This window comes from Eschrichtius robustus, chromosome 6 (assembly GCF_028021215.1).
Source record: "Eschrichtius robustus isolate mEscRob2 chromosome 6, mEscRob2.pri, whole genome shotgun sequence".
NCBI lineage: Eukaryota > Metazoa > Chordata > Mammalia > Artiodactyla > Eschrichtiidae > Eschrichtius > Eschrichtius robustus.
In genome coordinates, this window is record NC_090829.1 from 52,192,369 (window position 1) to 52,210,188 (window position 17,820).

General features: G+C 40.1%; 1 protein-coding gene across 4 annotated transcripts in view; it reads left to right on the plus strand.

Annotated features, from left to right (window-relative positions):
* Positions 1-14,936, plus strand: part of FNDC3B (fibronectin type III domain containing 3B) — a 348,693-nt gene extending 333,757 nt beyond the window's left edge. For all 4 annotated transcript variants that reach the window (XM_068546247.1, XM_068546249.1, XM_068546251.1 and 1 more), the window contains 2 exons: positions 1,969-2,096; positions 12,157-14,936. In XM_068546247.1, coding sequence (XP_068402348.1) covers positions 1,969-2,096; positions 12,157-12,468 — 440 coding nt within the window. In that variant the 3' untranslated portion in view covers positions 12,469-14,936. The remainder of the gene's footprint in view (positions 1-1,968; positions 2,097-12,156) is intronic.
* Positions 14,937-17,820: the final 2,884 nt, after the last annotated feature.

A 17,820-nucleotide genomic window follows, 5' to 3' on the forward strand; every position in this document is an offset into this window, starting at 1 on the left:
TCATGGGATCAGGGAGCGAGCGAAAGCCACTCCCCCAAGGCTCTCCCTCCACCGGCTCTGCTGAGCCCTCATCTCCCATTTTCAGCCACTGCACAGCCGACTGGCCAAGCCAGGCAGACAGCAACAGGGCAAAGCTGGCTCAGCCCTTCCCACCTAGCGCTGGGCCCAGTCCCAGCCCCTCATGGACTCCTGAGCCTGCGCCCTTCCCTCCCCAGAGTAGTGCGATTCTTGTGAAGGTCCCTGCTGTCTGTCTTTGCTTTATCCAGCTGCTGCCCGAAATGACTGAGGCTGACAGATAAGCAGCCCACCTGAACCAGGTTTTACATGGGGGTAAAGTGAGGGTTGGCTGTATTATTTGGGTGGCTAGGCAGTGAGCACAATTTGTTAAGAAGGTTCTGTCTGTGTCTGGCCCCAGGAGAAAGGCCATTTGACCCACTGCTTCGGCACAGAGGCGCTGTATCAGCTGCACCAGGGCACGGAGTGCGTTACAGGAGGGTGTGGGGCCTCCAGGGCCTGGGTCAGGGTCTGACCACGGTCTGGTTCCATTCTGTGAAGGTTTCCCATAATTCCTTTCAGGGCGCTTTATGGTAAATACCTTCCCCCTGCTCCCCTACCCCTCAGCGGTCCAGAAGCTCTCTGGCTTCTTCATGTGACGAAGATAACTGGTATAAATGGATGTACACTTGCTGGGTCACTTGGGCAGTAAATGCCCTGGCCCTTTGGTGTAGCTTCGCCTTTCGGCTCTAAGAGAGGAGATTCCTGAGCACGCTGTGGCTGATAGGTTTGTTGTTGTAACAGGAAGGTTTGCCACGTTTACCAATTAGCTAAATAACTTCAGGGGTCTTCCCAGCACTACCTTTGCCTCTGGAAATGATTACTGGGGGAGATGCATTTTGTGGAAAACACACCACCAACCTGATAGCCCATGCAGGTCGTGGTACATTTTCTTCCGGAGGACAGTGTCCTGCACTGCCACGCGTCAGGTCTTCTCCGCTCACGCTTAGCTTCAGGAGATTGTCTTAGCTGGAGGACTGTTCAGTCTGATGAGATTATTTAGTTTTCCGTAAATTGCAGTTTTGGCCAACTAAGAGAAACTTTTTTTTAAAGACAGCTTTTATTTTTCTGAAACAGCATTGTACAGAATTGAAAGTAGAAACAACTACCTCTAAAGAATTCATGTAATTAGAAAATAAAAATAAGGGCATTCAGCAAGAGCAGTTACACATGCTAGTTACAAAATGGAAAAATGTCAGATGTTGAATTAAGCTATAGAGATACAGTGTAAGCTGTAAGAAAATATTTTAAAATTCTACAACATGTAAGTGCTTTGCTGCAAACTAACATAATTTCACTTTAATCTGGAATGATGAGTCCAGTAGGTAAAAAATAAACTAAAAAATATAAATGTAAGATAACTTTTAAAGGCTTACCTCAAATGCCACCTGCTCCTCAAACCTTTCTTAGACTCTCACACGGATGTGACTTCCTTCCCCTGGAACCCCCCAACATTTTGTTTGTACCTCTCGTTTTAATCTGCCTTACATTTATGTTTGTTTGTACTTGTTTCATACCTTTCTCTCCCCTTCCCTCAACTAGATCTTCATTTCCTCGAAAGCAGTATTTATGGTACCTATTTTTGCATCCCCCAAAGAACCTAACACAGGGCTTAATCATAGAAGGTGCTCATTAGCCATCAAAAAAATAACAAAAATGCAACCCAGGCCAAACAGTTATTAATAGGATAGTGAGCAAAGGGTTCTTCGCCAATGGCTTGCTAGGCGCGGAATGTCTTCTCTGTGTAAAGGGTACCCTGCTAGTTTTCTAGGAGGCTGGGCAAATAAACTCCCCTCTCAGGTTGGGCACAAACGTTCTCTCTCTCTCTCTGGGTTCTCACTAATATTACTAAAATATTGACTATTCGTATGATACTTTGAATTTTGAGCTTGGATGTGTGGATTTGTATTTCAGCACCTCGAGTAACACAGTTAGAAGGAAATTCATGTGAAATTTTATGGGAGACGGTACCACCCATGAAAGGCGACCCTGTCAACTACATTCTGCAGGTATTGGTTGGAAGAGAATCTGAGTACAAACAGGTAAGAACCAGCGTGCGTGGCACGTGCGTGGCCTCTCAGGGTCAGGCTGGCTCCTTGCCTCTGCCTTTGCGGTGAATAATTTAGTAGCCAGTGAACTACATTTTTCTCAAAATCGGTCATAGAAACTGCCTCACGTGTACCCATTACCTAATTTTTTAGGGTACAATAGCTCTGGCTTACATTTTATTTTGTATGCGGTGGTATTCTTAAATTTTCAGTTCCACAAGCATAATCTTGTGAAGGGTTTTAAGTTCTGTATTTGTATTTGATATTCGTATGTATTGAAAACTAAGGTGCCAGTGGTTTTACTTTATAGGGAAGTAGTGTCAACCTAATTACTAAAGCCCATGTCTGTTTGCCTTTTTTATGGAAGTTATAATTGAAGGATAAGGAAAATGACCTATCAGCCCTTGAGGCCTGTGATTCAGAAGAAGCTCTGGGTCACTACTTGTCACCCTTTAAGGTGCATAGGATCACCTGAGAATCTGTTAAAAATTCAGATTCTGATTCAGTAGGTCTGGGGTCGAGGTTCAAGCTCCCAGGTGACATTGATGTTGCTGGTCCATGGATCATGGTTTGAGTAGCAAGGCTGTACGGTTCACATGATAAACCCATGCAAGAAAGAATGTGATTGGAATATAACCCGATAAAGAATTTGGGTTTATCATTCTTGACACCCTTTTTGATCCTAATTCTTCCAAAGCCACACATTATCTTGTCACTGGATGTGAAAGATTCAGATACTCTGTGGCTTTCCATAACGTTCCCAGGAGCTTAATAATTATGTGAAATCAGAATATAACATTGTTACTCCATTAGAAAAGCTGAGGACCCATTCCTTACCAGCACTTTTTTTTTTTTTAATTTATTTATTTATTTTTGGCTGTGTTGGGTCTTCGTTTCTGTGCGAGGGCTTTCTCTAGTTGCGTCAAGCGGGGGCCACTCTTCATCGCGGTGCACGGGCCTCTCACTGTCGCGGCCTCTCTTGTTGCGGAGCACAGGCTCCAGGTGTGCAGGCTCAGTAGTTGTGGCTCACGGGCCTAGTTGCTCTGTGGCATGTGGGATCTTCCCAGACCAGGGCTCGAACCCGTGTCCCCTGCATTGGCAGGCAGATTCTCAACCACTGTGCCACCAGGGAAGCCCCCCCCTTACCAGCACTTTTAATAGAGGAGTGCATTTATGTCAAACTCAAGAAGGTGAAGATAAATGCCACCTGCCTTCCGAATCATTAACATAATTTGCGAACACTTCTTTGTATTCAACTATTGAGGCTCCAGATACACAAAACAAGTAGAAAATAATTTGATTCAGAGTTTTTGTTAATTTGCTGGTTAATATCCCTCGTATTATAATAATAAAGAATACTTGTAAATAAAAATGAGTAAAAAGAATCAAAGAAAATTTTAGTAAATTTTACTGTACTTTGTTAATATGAAGTGCCAGATAAAAGAATGAATTGCTTTAAGCACATTTTGCAAAAACTTGTTTTAAACATGACAGGCACCACCCAGTATTGATCAACACTTTGGATGATTTCACCAGTTTCCATCATTCCTCTGAAATAAGAGCAAAACCACTCTTGTTTCCTTTCACCTTAACAATCTCGTTTTATGCAGCATATTTCACTTCACAGTCAGTCATTTTACGTGTGCAGTTGTTTCACCTTACCACAAATATATTACTGGTTTCAGAGTCTCAGCGCACATGAAGAGCAGAGGATTTTCCCTGCTAGATTCAGTCATCTTTAACACCAGTAGCATTGTCCTGTCGCATAGCAATGTAACAAATGGCTAAAGATGAAATGTTACCAAATTTTACATGTCACTTGACACTTAACAATATTCACTTCCCAGCAGTACATTCATTGCATGTTCATCGTTGTATTTTATAAACCTTTTATTCCACCACCATGCTTTTCCAACCTGTTCTTGGAAAAAATGTTCTGCTTCTCAAAGCACACTGATGGTTGATTTACATTGAAAAAGCATTGTTTACTCAATATCTGTACATTAGGCATTGCCAGAATATAGGTTAATCCATCCATAAATTAGATTTCACTGGCAGATTGGCTATTTTGAATCTTGCTATTTGTTTAATGTTACATATTTTGTCTCACGAACATACAAATACGAATACACAATTACATATATGCTTCAAAATATATTTCTTATTGTAAACAGCTATAAATAAGAGTTTCTTGTTGAAAGTAGGTGAAAACACAGTACACACCAGGGCGGGCTCAGTAGCTGGGGAATTAGCATTCTTCTCGTAACCGTGTGTTTCCTGCATTTACCAAGAAATGATTAAGGCAGGTAGTGGTACTTGAAAAGCCAGAGTTGAGTCAGGGACAATTTGTACTGAGTTTTTTGCTTCTCCCTATTCAATAAGCATTAACTTAAACATGATGTTTTGAGTACTTCATTCAGTTGTTCTGGACACGAGATAGGGAATGAAATCTATTTATCTTATGTGTGCAGAGTAATGGTTAAAATAATTATAGTCCAGAGATAACAGGCTTTGAATTCATAGAGGCAAAGCAAAAGAAAATGAGAGGTCATCAGTGCAGAGCATACACCACGGCAGAGCTATGGGCTTAGAGGAAGCACTGTGTATACTTCAATTACAGCGCTAATCAGGCAGGATCCACTAATGTGTGGGCTTGTGTTATTCATTTTTATTTTCCCAGGACTGGCACATAGCTAGGCACTCAGTAAATGTTTCCTGTGTGTGTGAAAGAGGCAGTTTCACAGGAACAGGGTGATTTATACTTGCAGTGGTGAGAATCAGTAAACTTCACCATAGGGGGGGGATTTAGAAGTGATGTCTGTAACTGAGGTGAAAAACATCACCCATAATAGAACAGTGTCCTTCTGTTCCCCTAGCTCAGTTTTACAGGCGACATATGGCAAGGGCCAAGTCTTTTTCTGATATTTTGCTGGAAACATTGACTTTAACTCTGTAATTAGCTTTCTTTCGTTGAGCTATCATGATGTGGGGCGAGCATCTGGTTCTAATTATGAGACAGTCTATTAACTTAAAGTATTAAGTCCTCACCTAAAGTTTTACTCTGCATTAGAATGCATGCATATGTTGATTTGGCTTTTCTGCCATTTAAAAAACCTTTCAAGCACAAGCTTTTTTCAAGAAGCTTAAAACTCCTTTTCAAAGAAACAGTATTAATTGTAAAGCATTCTTAAAAAGAATGAAAATTGTATGTATATGCAGGTGACTGATTTTTTTTGCCTCACAAGACAGAACATAAACGGTTTAATATATACATAAGAATGTAAAGCGAAATGATTCACATTCATATCCCTGTTCAGACAGCAATGATTTTTACATAAAGTATTTAAATATAAACACTGAAGATGAGAAAAGGGTAACAAACTGCAAGAAATTATTACCTATTGGAAGTCAAAATTTGTGACAAATTATTAATATTGTTGGTGCTCAGATTTGTTGCATTATGAAAACCTTTGAAACCTCTGAAAATTTATAGAGCTCCACCTTTAACTTGATGGCATCTCTGTATAAATCTATTTTTACTTTGTATCATTTTTAGAATATAGTATTGGGATGTGTATTGATTCTTTGTGGTATCACACAAGTTACTGTGAAGAAAGATCTTCTCTTGACCTTGAGAGAACTATTTTAAAGACTTGGAGCCTACATATTTTTTTAATTGTTTGTGCTGTAATTCCCTAACACCGAAGTTAACTAGGCTGTGACTGTCTTATTGCACATTTTCTTCATCTTTGTGTAACTAAAGGGTCAAATCCAAAGCAAAGTAAGACTAGATCAAGGAGGGAATATTTAAAAGCCATCAATCATTTGTCTTGCTGATTCTTAAATTTTTTTAGGTTTATAGGTCCGTTTAAGTATCTGATGAAGGATATGACCCGTTCTGTCAGAAAAATATTCATGCACACATCCATTTTAAATTGCATATGAAACAAATTTATATTCAGTTTCACGGCGTTCAGGTGTAGGGCCCCTGGTTCATTGAGAAACTGTTAGGTGCTGTGCACTGTGAGGGCTGCCTGGCGTATAACAGAACAGCATAGTCTGTGCTCTCAGAGCTTCTGGGCCCATTGGGGTGGAAACAGCGTGCCCCCAAGAAGCAGTTCAGTAACAGTACCTTTGCGTGTCCTCTTTGGCTCAGGAGCAACAATTCCTGCCCAGCATTGCACCCTCTACAGAGGAAGTCTGCAGGTTAGTGAATTCCCACTGCAGCTGGGGGGCAAGGGAGGTGAAATCTGCCTTCTGTAGTCATGTGATATTGGAGGAATTAATTCACCTCTCTGAGCCTCAGCTGTCTTGTCAAAGTGGAGATGCTAATTCTCTGCCTCAGGGTTACTGTGAGCGTCAGGTCTGTTCAGTCATGAGAGGGCGCTGTGTAGATGGCAGTGCTGGGCAGTTGTGTCTCCCTCTCCAGTTCCTGGGAGGAGGATGGCATTAGTAAAGAGGTGCAGGCGTTGGCCCAGATCCCAGCCTCCAGCAACCTCCCGCAAAGGCTCTCTATTTCAAAGGTTTCAACTACACAGCATGTTACTCTGAATTAAGGGTCACTGATTCCTCATTTCGATTATCTGGGTATTACTTTAAATCCTCTCATTTGGAACAAACATGTCAGAATTACTTTAAAATATATTGCACATCAAATCAAGGACAGAAATAGTCTTTGTAAAAATAATATTGTTTGTATACTTACTGTGATATTATGATTGGTTACTTCAATAAAGATAATCTTAAATGGAACTATGCCTTTTAAATTGGGTTGAGGCAGGAGGAAGAGCCTGTAATGGTGCCCCTGTCAAAATGAATGAAAACAAAGGGATAAGAGGCATGGCCTGCTGCCCTGCCATGGCGAGAGGCACAGTCCCATGAAAAGTCACCTCAGCTGTGCTGCAGGCCTGATGACCTTACTGATTTTGCGATCGCGTGGCTGTGATTATGTACACAAAAACAAATCAGTTATCGCAAACCTCAGGAACCAGAATCCTCAGGAAATGGAGTATCGGGATTGTTTTAATTTTTCCTTAACTAAGGTCCAAAAGGCTTAATAAGCATTGTTGACTACTATCAATACACTGAAAACAACTCAGTCCTTGTTAACGATTCCATTTTGTATAATCATGGCTGTACCTGTTCTAAACTCTGTGGTTTGTGTGCGGGTTCTGATACTTAATGTTCACATGTACTTGCTTCTGGTAATTTTCCTCTCTTTTCAAACAGTGTGGTATAAGCATATCTACTCTCAAGTATTTAAGGGTTCTAATTAGAGAACATTCACTGAGCATCTGCTTTGTTAATAGCCATTGTGCTGGTTGCTCTGGAGAGAATAGAACACAGTCCCGTACTCAATATATTTATCATATATATACTTTTAAAGATAATGTTAACATTGTGTTGACAGTGCTTGTGAAAAGGGGGAGCTCTTCTAATTAAAACAATAAGAATAGCTAAAAGGAAAACATATTTACAAATTATAGCCCAACTTTCGATTGGACTTGTCATTGAGGAAGTTCCCTTCCATTAGATATTCATTTTTCCTTCACTAAGCTTTTTGCTTAACGGTTATGAGAAAAGTAGCACTCCTTTGCTTTCAAAATATCAATACATTTTTAGGGATCTTCTTTAAGGAGTTAGTTAGAGTTGGGAAGTACCATCAAAATTAATATATAAAGTCTATGTTCAAGATTCCATGAATTGGGTTTCTGGGAAATTAAGTATACTTCTGAGCCAACTTTCTTAGAAGGAGCTAGCCATGCAAATTCTGGAAACCATAGAAATCATTTAATACTAGATATAAATGAACATTTATATCTACTTTCCAAAAGTCTCTCAAACATCTGTAGGGATAGGTTATTAAGTGATTTTCAGCCATGAGGTCATTATTTGTTTGGCATAAATTAAGAGGCCATGTCACAGAAATGCTGCCCAAGCCTCTCCTTGGCACAGACTGGGCTGGGGAGCTGCTTTCCATACCTCATATAGGAAAAAGGCAGTGCTTTCCTTCTGGGGCAGTGGGACCCAGGGTGGGGTGATCTGGAAGTGTTTCATGGAAACACCAGGGAGGCTGTGGGACTCCCTGGGAAGACAAAGTCAGAAGGTCAAGAGAAGTGGACCTGGTATCACACCGTAGTCATTCGATGAGGACTGAGGTGGGGAGGACGGGTTCCACCAAAGACGTGGAACCAGTGGAGCTGGAGCAGTTCCAGTGGTGAGCCAGGGGTGTTTGAGTTAGATGTGGGATCTCGTCTGGGGTCTACCACTACCCTTATTCACCTGAGACCTTGAGAAATGAACAGCTTTCTGATCCTCAGTTTTATCATCTCTAAAATGAGAGTAATACTCACCTGCCAGAGTAATCAGGAGGATTAAATTTGATAAAGATGACTTATCTCCAGTATATTCCTTTCACAAAGCATTTTTCACATAGTTTCTCATTTAATACTCAATCCCCCTTGGGGTTAAGTTAGGTACTGTAACTGTCCCCATGTTAAAGATGAAAAAAAAAATAAGGTTCAGAGCTGTTACTTGCCCGAGGTGACAGACCTAGAAAGGGCCAGAGCAAGGACTTAGACCTGGAATCCTGATGCCAGTTCCTGGTCCTGCACTTGAGAAGAATCTGCCCAGTGCCTCCCAGTGGCCAAGCAGACTAGACCCAGTTCCCCGGGGTTGCACAGAAGAGCTCCAGCAGCTACAATATTTCACCCTTCGATAAGGGCAAACATTCAGGAGGTGAGGCCTCCAAAAGAGTTGATGAAAGAGGTGTATCAAGAAACCTTGCAGCTAAGGCTTAGATGGCAGCTTTTCTCCAACTCCGTAAACAGCCTGACATTAACTTATCACCACCATAGAGACGGAACAGATTGTATACCTGGGCCATTGCAGATAGGAACCCAAAGCTCAGATGGCAAAGGGATTGGTAGTATGCTGGTCCCAAAGGTTGCAAATCATTCCCTTCGTGAATGGTCCCAACAGTTTCGAAGAAAAGACTTGTCTTGGAAAATACCAACTTGAGCATCTAAATTTGGGAAATTAAGAACATTCACAATGAAAAGTTCTCTTTAAAGAAAAAAAAAGTGTACACTATTGCTTTCCTGAGACCACCCACATGTTGGGAGATAATTCATAGACAGTGCTCTCATGGTGTAGTCTGAACTCCTGAATGGCTTGGGGCAGTCACCATGACAACGAGCTCATCTTAAAATATCCATTTAACTAACACATCATTGGAACAGTGACCTATGAGAAAGGAGTGGCCTCTCAGGATCGCTGGGGGTTTTCTTACAGCTCTTTTGTTCTTGGTTGCTCCGGCCCAGTTCTGTCTGTGACCCCAGTTGCTAAGACACATGCCACAATCTTTAAAGAAACAGAGTAACTCACCAGGAGGAACGTGCTTCAAATCTTATAAAGGAAAATATGAGAAACAGAATTGGTTTTCTGGGGCTTAATCACTAAACAAAAGTACAGTAAGACTCTTAAAGTCTACTTCTAAAGTTTGAAAATGGGGGAGGAAAAATCTTAAAAAGGCTGAATATCAGGTGAACGCTGGAAGTCCGGTCCCTTTTCTAAACTGTGCTCCTCTTGCTGTCTTTCAGTTTGCTCAACACTAAGTGAGTGGCCAGTGCACTTAGGTTCTCTGGTACCATGTCCTGCTTCTTGTAGAAGTTTACGTGCCAGGCTTTAGAAACACTGAATGTTTGTAGATTCCCACTAACTCTCTTTAGCTGGAGAGTATTTCAGACAAAGTTGAAATTGTCGGAAATACTCTGTTTTCTAGGGAATTTGTATTAATGGGCAAAATTCACAGCTTTACTTAAGGTGGCCTGTCAGTAGGTTGAAAATGCCCCTGTCCACTTTTTTTTTTTTTTTTAAAGTCTCATTTCCCTTTTTTATTTTTTTTAATTTATTTATTTATTTATTTATTTATTTATTTATTTATTTATTTATTTATTTATTTATTTATTTATGGCTGTGTTGGGTCTTCATTTCTGTGCGAGGGCTTTCTCCAGTTGCGGCAAGTGGGGGCCACTCTTCATCGTGGTGCGCGGGCCTCTCACTATCGCGGCCTCTCTTGTTGCGGAGCACAGGCCCCAGACGCGCAGGCTCAGTAGTTGTGGCTCACGGGCCTAGTTGCTCCACAGCATGTGGGATCTTCCCAGACCAGGGCTCGAACCCGTGTGCCCTGCATTGGCAGGCAGATTCTCAACCACTGCGCCACCAGGGAAGCCCCCCCTGTCCACTTTTAATCACTGTATTTTAAGAATATATTTGGAGTTGCTTTTAAGTTCTAAATAGTAGTAGTAGTAATAATAGCTAACTTTTTCTCTGCACTTACCCATGTACCGGGCATGTTTTAAACGCTTTACAGAGGCTAACTCGGTGCCACTCAGCTACAAAGTGTTCAGTTAATTTTACTTTCTTGTTTATTTCATCAGCCAAATCTCTTTACTGATTTGGTTGAGTTCCAGCTAGTTTTTTCCTATCTCTATTTCATATAAGGTGTGGATTTTTATGTAATTTTAAGGTGGTTATCATTTCCTCTGAGTGTTTCGAGGATCAGTACCACTTTGATTGAAGAACCACGTGAGATCTCCCTCTACCACCCTCCCTCAAAGATACCTGTTTTCTTCAGTCAACTCCGAGGTTGATAATCTCTAAGTAAACTGGTAGATTGCAAGTCCTCATAGCAGTAAGCCTCATGGTGATTATAGCAGTGTTAACAAAGGGGAAGAAAATATCCTAGATTCTTAATGGAAAAAGGACCGGTCGGTCAAACAGACAGGAAACACTTAAGACAGACCATTAAATTAATTAAATATTAATTTGTGATAAATAGGACTGCATCACTAAATATCTTAAGAAATGATTAGACAGGACACAAAACTGGGAGAGAACATTCACAACACATCCCCAACAGAGGACTTACATCCACATTAAAGAGCCACCACAAACAAAAGCAAACAAACTGAAAACAGGCAAGACAGTTGAACGCACTCCCCATAAAGGAAGGTATGTGAGTGACCAAATGAGCACATGAAAAGGGGGGGAAACACTCTCAGGCATCAGGGAGGTGCAGCTGAGGTACCATACTCACCCATTTGAATGACTGACAGTAACAAATGTTGGTGAGGGTGTGGAACAACTGGAACTCTCATGCTTAGCTGGCAGGAGTGCAGAGGGATGTGCTTGGGACAGCTTCCTGATGCAGTTAGATGTAGACTTATACCCAGCCCTTCTGCTCCTAGGTATTCACGCAAGAAAAAGAGAAACTTAAGTCCTCAAGACCGGTACAAAAATGTTCACAGTACTCTTCCTATATAAAAACTCCAAACTGGAAACAGTGCAAATACTTGTCAAAAAGCAAATGGATACATCAAAGTATAGGCCTATGATAGAGTACTTATTCTTCAGTAAAAGGAACAACTACTGAATCGATTACACGGATGAATCTCGTAGGCACAAGAGAGTGCGTAGTGTTTGATTGCACTTGCATGAACTTCTAGAGTAGGCAAAACAAATTACAGAATGAGAAGTCAGAATAGTGTTTACCTCTTAGGGGTGGAGGTGGGCTATCTTGATGGAGTAGTGTTAGATGGTGTAGTCAGTAGTCAAAGAGTCATTCAACTGAGACTTTGCACTTTATTTCTATAATTTGTTTTTAATTGTCTGCATTAAAAAATATTAATTCTTTGCAGCAAGATCAGAGAGCCCTTTGTATGAACTAAGTCATCTGCTGATTTATAGCCTAAATTATTAAAATTTAGCTAGATGCATCATCATTACTTGTATCAGCTGCATTTCTGGTCAGTGCCTTATCTCCTGTCAATAGCAGAGTCACTGAATTTATTTTATTTTATTCAGAGTAGGTCAGAATACCTTACAGATGAAATATAGACTGGGACAAATGCCTCTCCATGTACTTTTCGTTGTTGCAGAGTTCGCATAAACCAAGCCAGGTCTACAAGGCCCCCAGTGTTACACAGTTATTACTTCAGGGACCACAGTGTTGTTATAAATTTATCGACCAGGGCTTTTCTTTTTCTTGAAGGTGTACAAGGGAGAAGAAGCCACATTCCAAATCTCAGGCCTCCAGACCAACACAGACTACAGGTTCCGCGTGTGTGCATGTCGTCGCTGTTTAGACACCTCTCAGGAGCTAAGCGGAGCTTTCAGCCCCTCTGCGGCTTTTGTACTACAACGAAGTGAGGTCATGCTTACAGGGGACATGGGGAGCTTAGATGATCCCAAAATGAAGAGCATGATGCCTACTGATGAACAGTTTGCAGCCCTCATTGTGGTTGGCTTTGCAACTTTGTCCATTTTATTTGCCTTTATATTACAGTACTTCTTAATGAAGTAAACAAACCCAACAAAACTAGAGGTATGAATTTAATTAATGCTACACATTTTAATACACACAGTTATTCAGATACTCCCCTTTTTAAGCCCTTTTGTTCTTTGATTTATATACTTGTTTTACAGATTTAGCTAGGAAAAAAATATCAGTGTTTTGGTGCACCTTTTTGAAATGCAAAACTAGGAAGAGGTTAAACTGGATTTAAAAAAAAAGAAAAAAAAAAAAAAAAGAAGCAAACCAGATACCAAAAGCTAGCTTACGTTTTCTTTTAAAATTTTCAGATTTGCCTCTATTCTGTTTTCACTGATGTCTTTTGCAAGCCTTTGATTTTTTTTTTTCCATGTCACCATTTAGTAATTTATATTCACCTGTCACTTCTTATGTCTTGATCATCTGTACCTGTGAACATGAATCACAGTGTGTGTAGTTACAGGGCTGGGATTTCAGTGTTGTCAGAGTATCACCACACAGCAGCCACACACAGAAGATGTGTTCACTCAGATAAGGCTGCCCTAAACAACCATTTTGTCACTCAGTTATTTAACTGTGTTTAGCTGATGGAGATCAAAATGTGTACTTTAAAATGTTTTAATAATCTGTATTTCTTATGATTTTAACACTATGAGCTGCCTGTCTAAGAAATCAAGTAACCAAAATGCATCTATAAATTATGGAACATTGTAGATTTTACCACGTCAATTCATAGCAGTAACTTTTCGAGGGCATTGTGCAATAGTTAGTTGTTTCCTTGTTCAGCTATTTTAAAAGCTGCTTTAACTTGTTTGTCCGTCTTTGTATATAACGACTTCTGATCTAATCACTAGAGTTATTATATTCTGTTACGTTTGACCAGAATTATATGACGAGAACTGGTGACAGTTTAGTGCCTCTGCCCATTGTCCATGACTTACACTAATTGTGATCAATCTTCTTACACATCAGCTCATTATTTTTGAAAGATTTGCCTTTAGGCTATTCAATGACGTATCAGTGAAGTGATTGAATTTCAGTAGCTTAATTCAGTGCACATAATACTAATCTAACAGCAGGTGAAAATTGATAAAGCCCAAAAGAGTCATCTAAACTTGTAGTTCCTGTTTTTGTGGGGTTGACCTGGCCATGTGTGGAGAGGGAATGGTATTTGGTGGTAATAAGCACAGGGTGTTTGGGGGGTCACGGAGCCTAGATTATCTCCCTGGATCTGTCACTAACTTGCTGCGTGATCTGAACACGTCACTTTACCTCTCTGTGCCTCAGTTTTCCCATGCATTAAAAATAAAAAATAAAATGGGGATTCTAATGTTTGTAAGTGCTTTGAGATCCTTGATCTATAGGTGCTATTGGGGTGCAAAGTGTTACTCTTGCATGTTTATTCTGAGTCATGAGATAATCAATTTTAACCCAAAGTCATTGGATTATTTACATGAAGTCCATAATGTTCGCGTACCTCAGGGACATTTAAGAGTTGGAGGTGCAAATATATTCCAAAAGGGTGCAACAGACACAGTGTATCCCCCCCTGCTTCTGTTTTTGTATATTTTTGCTACTTGGTTTTTCTTGATCATAGCTATTTTGTGCTTGGTCTGTGTTGTCCTAAAATGCAGTATCCTGTACTAGCTTATAATATTCCCATACCAAAGTCATGGGGAAACCAACATTATTTTGTTTTTGGTTTATTTATACTATATTCTGCATACAGTACTTTAAATGCCAATTACAGTGCAATCTTTATTTATTGTAAAATTTTTTAAATGTACTTATGTACTAATTAATTTTCCCTTGTAGCATGTTATTTTTTTGTGTTTTATACTTTTGTAATTTTAGGTCAGTCTCGTTCCTTGGCAACATCTGTAGTATTGTCATTCTTCTGACATTTTCTTGTGTTTTTAAAGATAAAGAGCATCTAGTGCATTAAATGCCAAAAAAAAATCCATTGTCAGCGATTGAAACGTTTACATGTACCCAAGAAAAACATAATCATCTCTTGAAAGAAAGTGCTAAGATCAATGAATTATTCTGTGTGCCTACGTTGATGTAATAAGTACTACTAGAAAGTTCTGTATTTTGTTATTGACTAGAATAATTAGTTTAATTATTAGCCTTGCAAACTGTTGGCATCAAGGTGAAATTTTTTTGCCAAAGTTCTGGCCTTCCAAAACTCATCCCTCTATTTAAGTGTGTATTATGATCCACTGTAACACTGCATCTGCATTTTCTGAAACAATCTCATGCAGGTGTTTTGGGGAAAAGGCATTTCTTAAGCAATGAAGATTCAACTGAGTACGAAAACCCTGGCTTCAGGAGAAAAAAAAAAAAAAAGTCCCTTTTTTGGAAACACTTCAGAACTGCTGCTATAAAGAAATTCTCTGAATTGGTTGGAATTTTTTTAATGAAATAAATAATACTTTAAGCCAAAATTGCTATGAATATTTGATCTTTGAGATTTTCATACTATCTATCTATCTGTTTAACCACCAGAAAGCTGTTGTGTGTGAAACACTAGCTGACGGCACTTTATTTTATTGCTCTCCGTTATTCGGTGTCATTATAATCCCTTCAGTCAAAAAGTTATTACACTATCTGGCACTGTTTTCTATCACAAATATGTATATGTGATATGGATATATAACTATATATATATTGCCATTACACATGAACAATAAAATAAAGTGTTATGTTAACCTTCTCTCTTTGCCCTTTTGCAATATGTAGGAACGAGTGAGTGGCTTTCTGATGCTCTATATGTCAGACTCCTCCCTGGCACAAGAAATTCCAGTCATGTGAAGCAAAATGCCCTTTGTCCTCAAAGAAATTGTTTAAAAAGAAAACAACTTTTTAAAAAGATTTTTTGCATATTACCTGCCTTGTTCTTATCAACTTGAAATGTTGGCATTTTCTAACCGTGTTTTGTTGGCTGCAGTAATTCAGTATTCCTGTCAAAATTGAAAAGTGCCCTAACTGAATGTGTTTGAATGTTATCCTTGCACAATTCTTTAAATTGAAAGACAAAATGTTTTACCTCACTGTTGGACATACATTCCAAGCTTTTCAACTTTAGGAGAAAAAAAAAAAAAATAATCATATGTTTTCCTGTAAATTTTAGACTATTTCATATACATTGTATTAAAACTGCCATTATCAATTTTAATGTATAGATTTTGCAAATACTATGCTATATGTAATACCTAACTGTATCTGTAGTGTATATGTAATATATTTATGCCCAATAAATGTTTTAATTCTTTCTGACTTAAGTAGGGTTCTTCTGCCATGAATAGGATTGCTTTTGTTGTTGTTACTTTTTAAAAACTTAAACCACACCCCAGAAGTTGTAAATTCAAATGCGTTCATAGGCCAGGCAAGTGGCAAAGCGCACGGTGCTGGCTGTACCATCTAAAGGGGCGGCTGCCACCCACAACCACGTAGGCTGATGTTTCAGAAGTAAAGCAACTACACACCAATTTAAAAAAAAAAAAAGAGCAGCAGCAGCTACAAATCCAGATCTCCCTAACTGGGCCAACTAACAAACATGGGATTGCGGACCGTAAAGGCCCATGGGCTGTCAGTTCTTTGTCAGAGTCTGGGGGGATAAAGAGTGTGTCTTTTTTAACATTTTATCTATATGCCAGACTCAGGAGCCCAGGCCTAGCTCTTTTCACTTAGCACCTGGGGTGCACCTTCTCCATGACAGACTCGCACAGTTTTGACCTCCTTCCCTCCTCCGGGTCTCATTCAACAACAACAATGGCAATAAAGTGTAGTGTTCCTACTACAGTCATGGTTTCACCCTGATGTTTAGATTGTTTTGCTAGGAATCCCCACTATCTTTTTTTTCCCCTGAGGGAAAAATGAATGGGGGAACCGATCGTTTATAACTAGAAGCTTTCTTTCTCATAAAGAATGGCGATAATCATTCTTTTGGGTAAAAGTGACAAGTTGAACACATCAACTTTTGCATGCTCCTGACACTCCACTCCTGAAAATACAGTAAAGGATTTTTTTTTAAGTCGTAACTGCTCTCAACACAGAAGAATGGGAATTGTTAGCACCAGAATGTTGGAAACCTGACTGAAGAAAGCTGAATTCTCATTTAGTGGGGGGAGAAAATGAGCACCAACTCAATTTACATGCAGAATACACTGCAGGCTCAAAAACGGACAGAAGCGTGTCCCTTTAAAGGGAGGGTGAAGAGGGAGAGGAGCCTAAAATAGTATTGGTAGAAAGCTGTTAAAAATGCCATTACATCTATAAAATCCCTCCCTACTTTCTTTCAGCTGGACAACTGCTCCTCCACCCTTGCAGAAACCAAAAGTTTATCCACAGGAGAAGGTAAAATAGACTTGGACTTAGAGACCTTAGAGACCTGGACTTAGAGAATGTTATAGTCTTACCGGAAGATGAAGTGGTTCAGCCAGAGCACCCTTTGGTGATACTTCTCAGCCTTGGCTACACAGTAACACCACTGGGAAGCTTTTCAAAATCCCTATGTTCAGACCCTACACCAATAAAATGAGTATTTCTGGAGTATCAACGTTTTTTAAAGCTCCCCAGGTGATTCCACTGTACAGCCAAGATCGAGAACCACTGTCCTAAGGTGAAACTCCTGGTCAACAATCCTCTATCAGCTTTTTAGTCCTCCAGCTTAGCCAAAGGTAACCTGACATCTGATGAAAGCTGCTAACATGAATGAAAAGTCCAAAGCCAACAACTTGGAAGAATCAAGAGGCTAAGGGAGAAGAACCTTCAGAAAATGATCCTATCCCCAGAGAGATGAGAAAAAAACAAGTCATCTGTAGACTAAGGGTAAGATGCTGTGGGAGAGGGACACGTGAAGAACATGGAAACGTTCTTGGAAATTAGAAACTCAGCGGAAGGGTTGGAAGCTGGAATTGAGACTAACCTAAAAATAGAGCAAAAAAATGGAAAGATAAGATCAGGATCCGACCAGGACATTCAATATCTAAATAATAGGGACTTCACAAAGAATAGAAAGTATAGGGGATGAAGTCTTCAAACATCTGAGTTTCCAGAGTGAAAGGGCACGAGGGAGCTCACCACAGCGGATGGGACTAGAGCCCCTGTCAAGGCACGCCATCTTGAGATTTCCAAACAGTGGGACCAAGAGAAGCTCCCCAACACGCTGAAAAACCGGTCACATGGAAGGGCTAGATGTCAGAGTAGACGTGTGCTTCTCAGTAGCAACACTGGAAGCGAGGAATCCGTCAGGCAGGTATGTCACGATTTTGAAAGAGAAAGGTTTCCCACCTGCTTACTCTCAGTCAAGGGTAAAGTATCATGAAGCCATTCTTAGAAATTGGAGCCCTCACAACTTTGCCTCCCATGCACCCTTCCTCA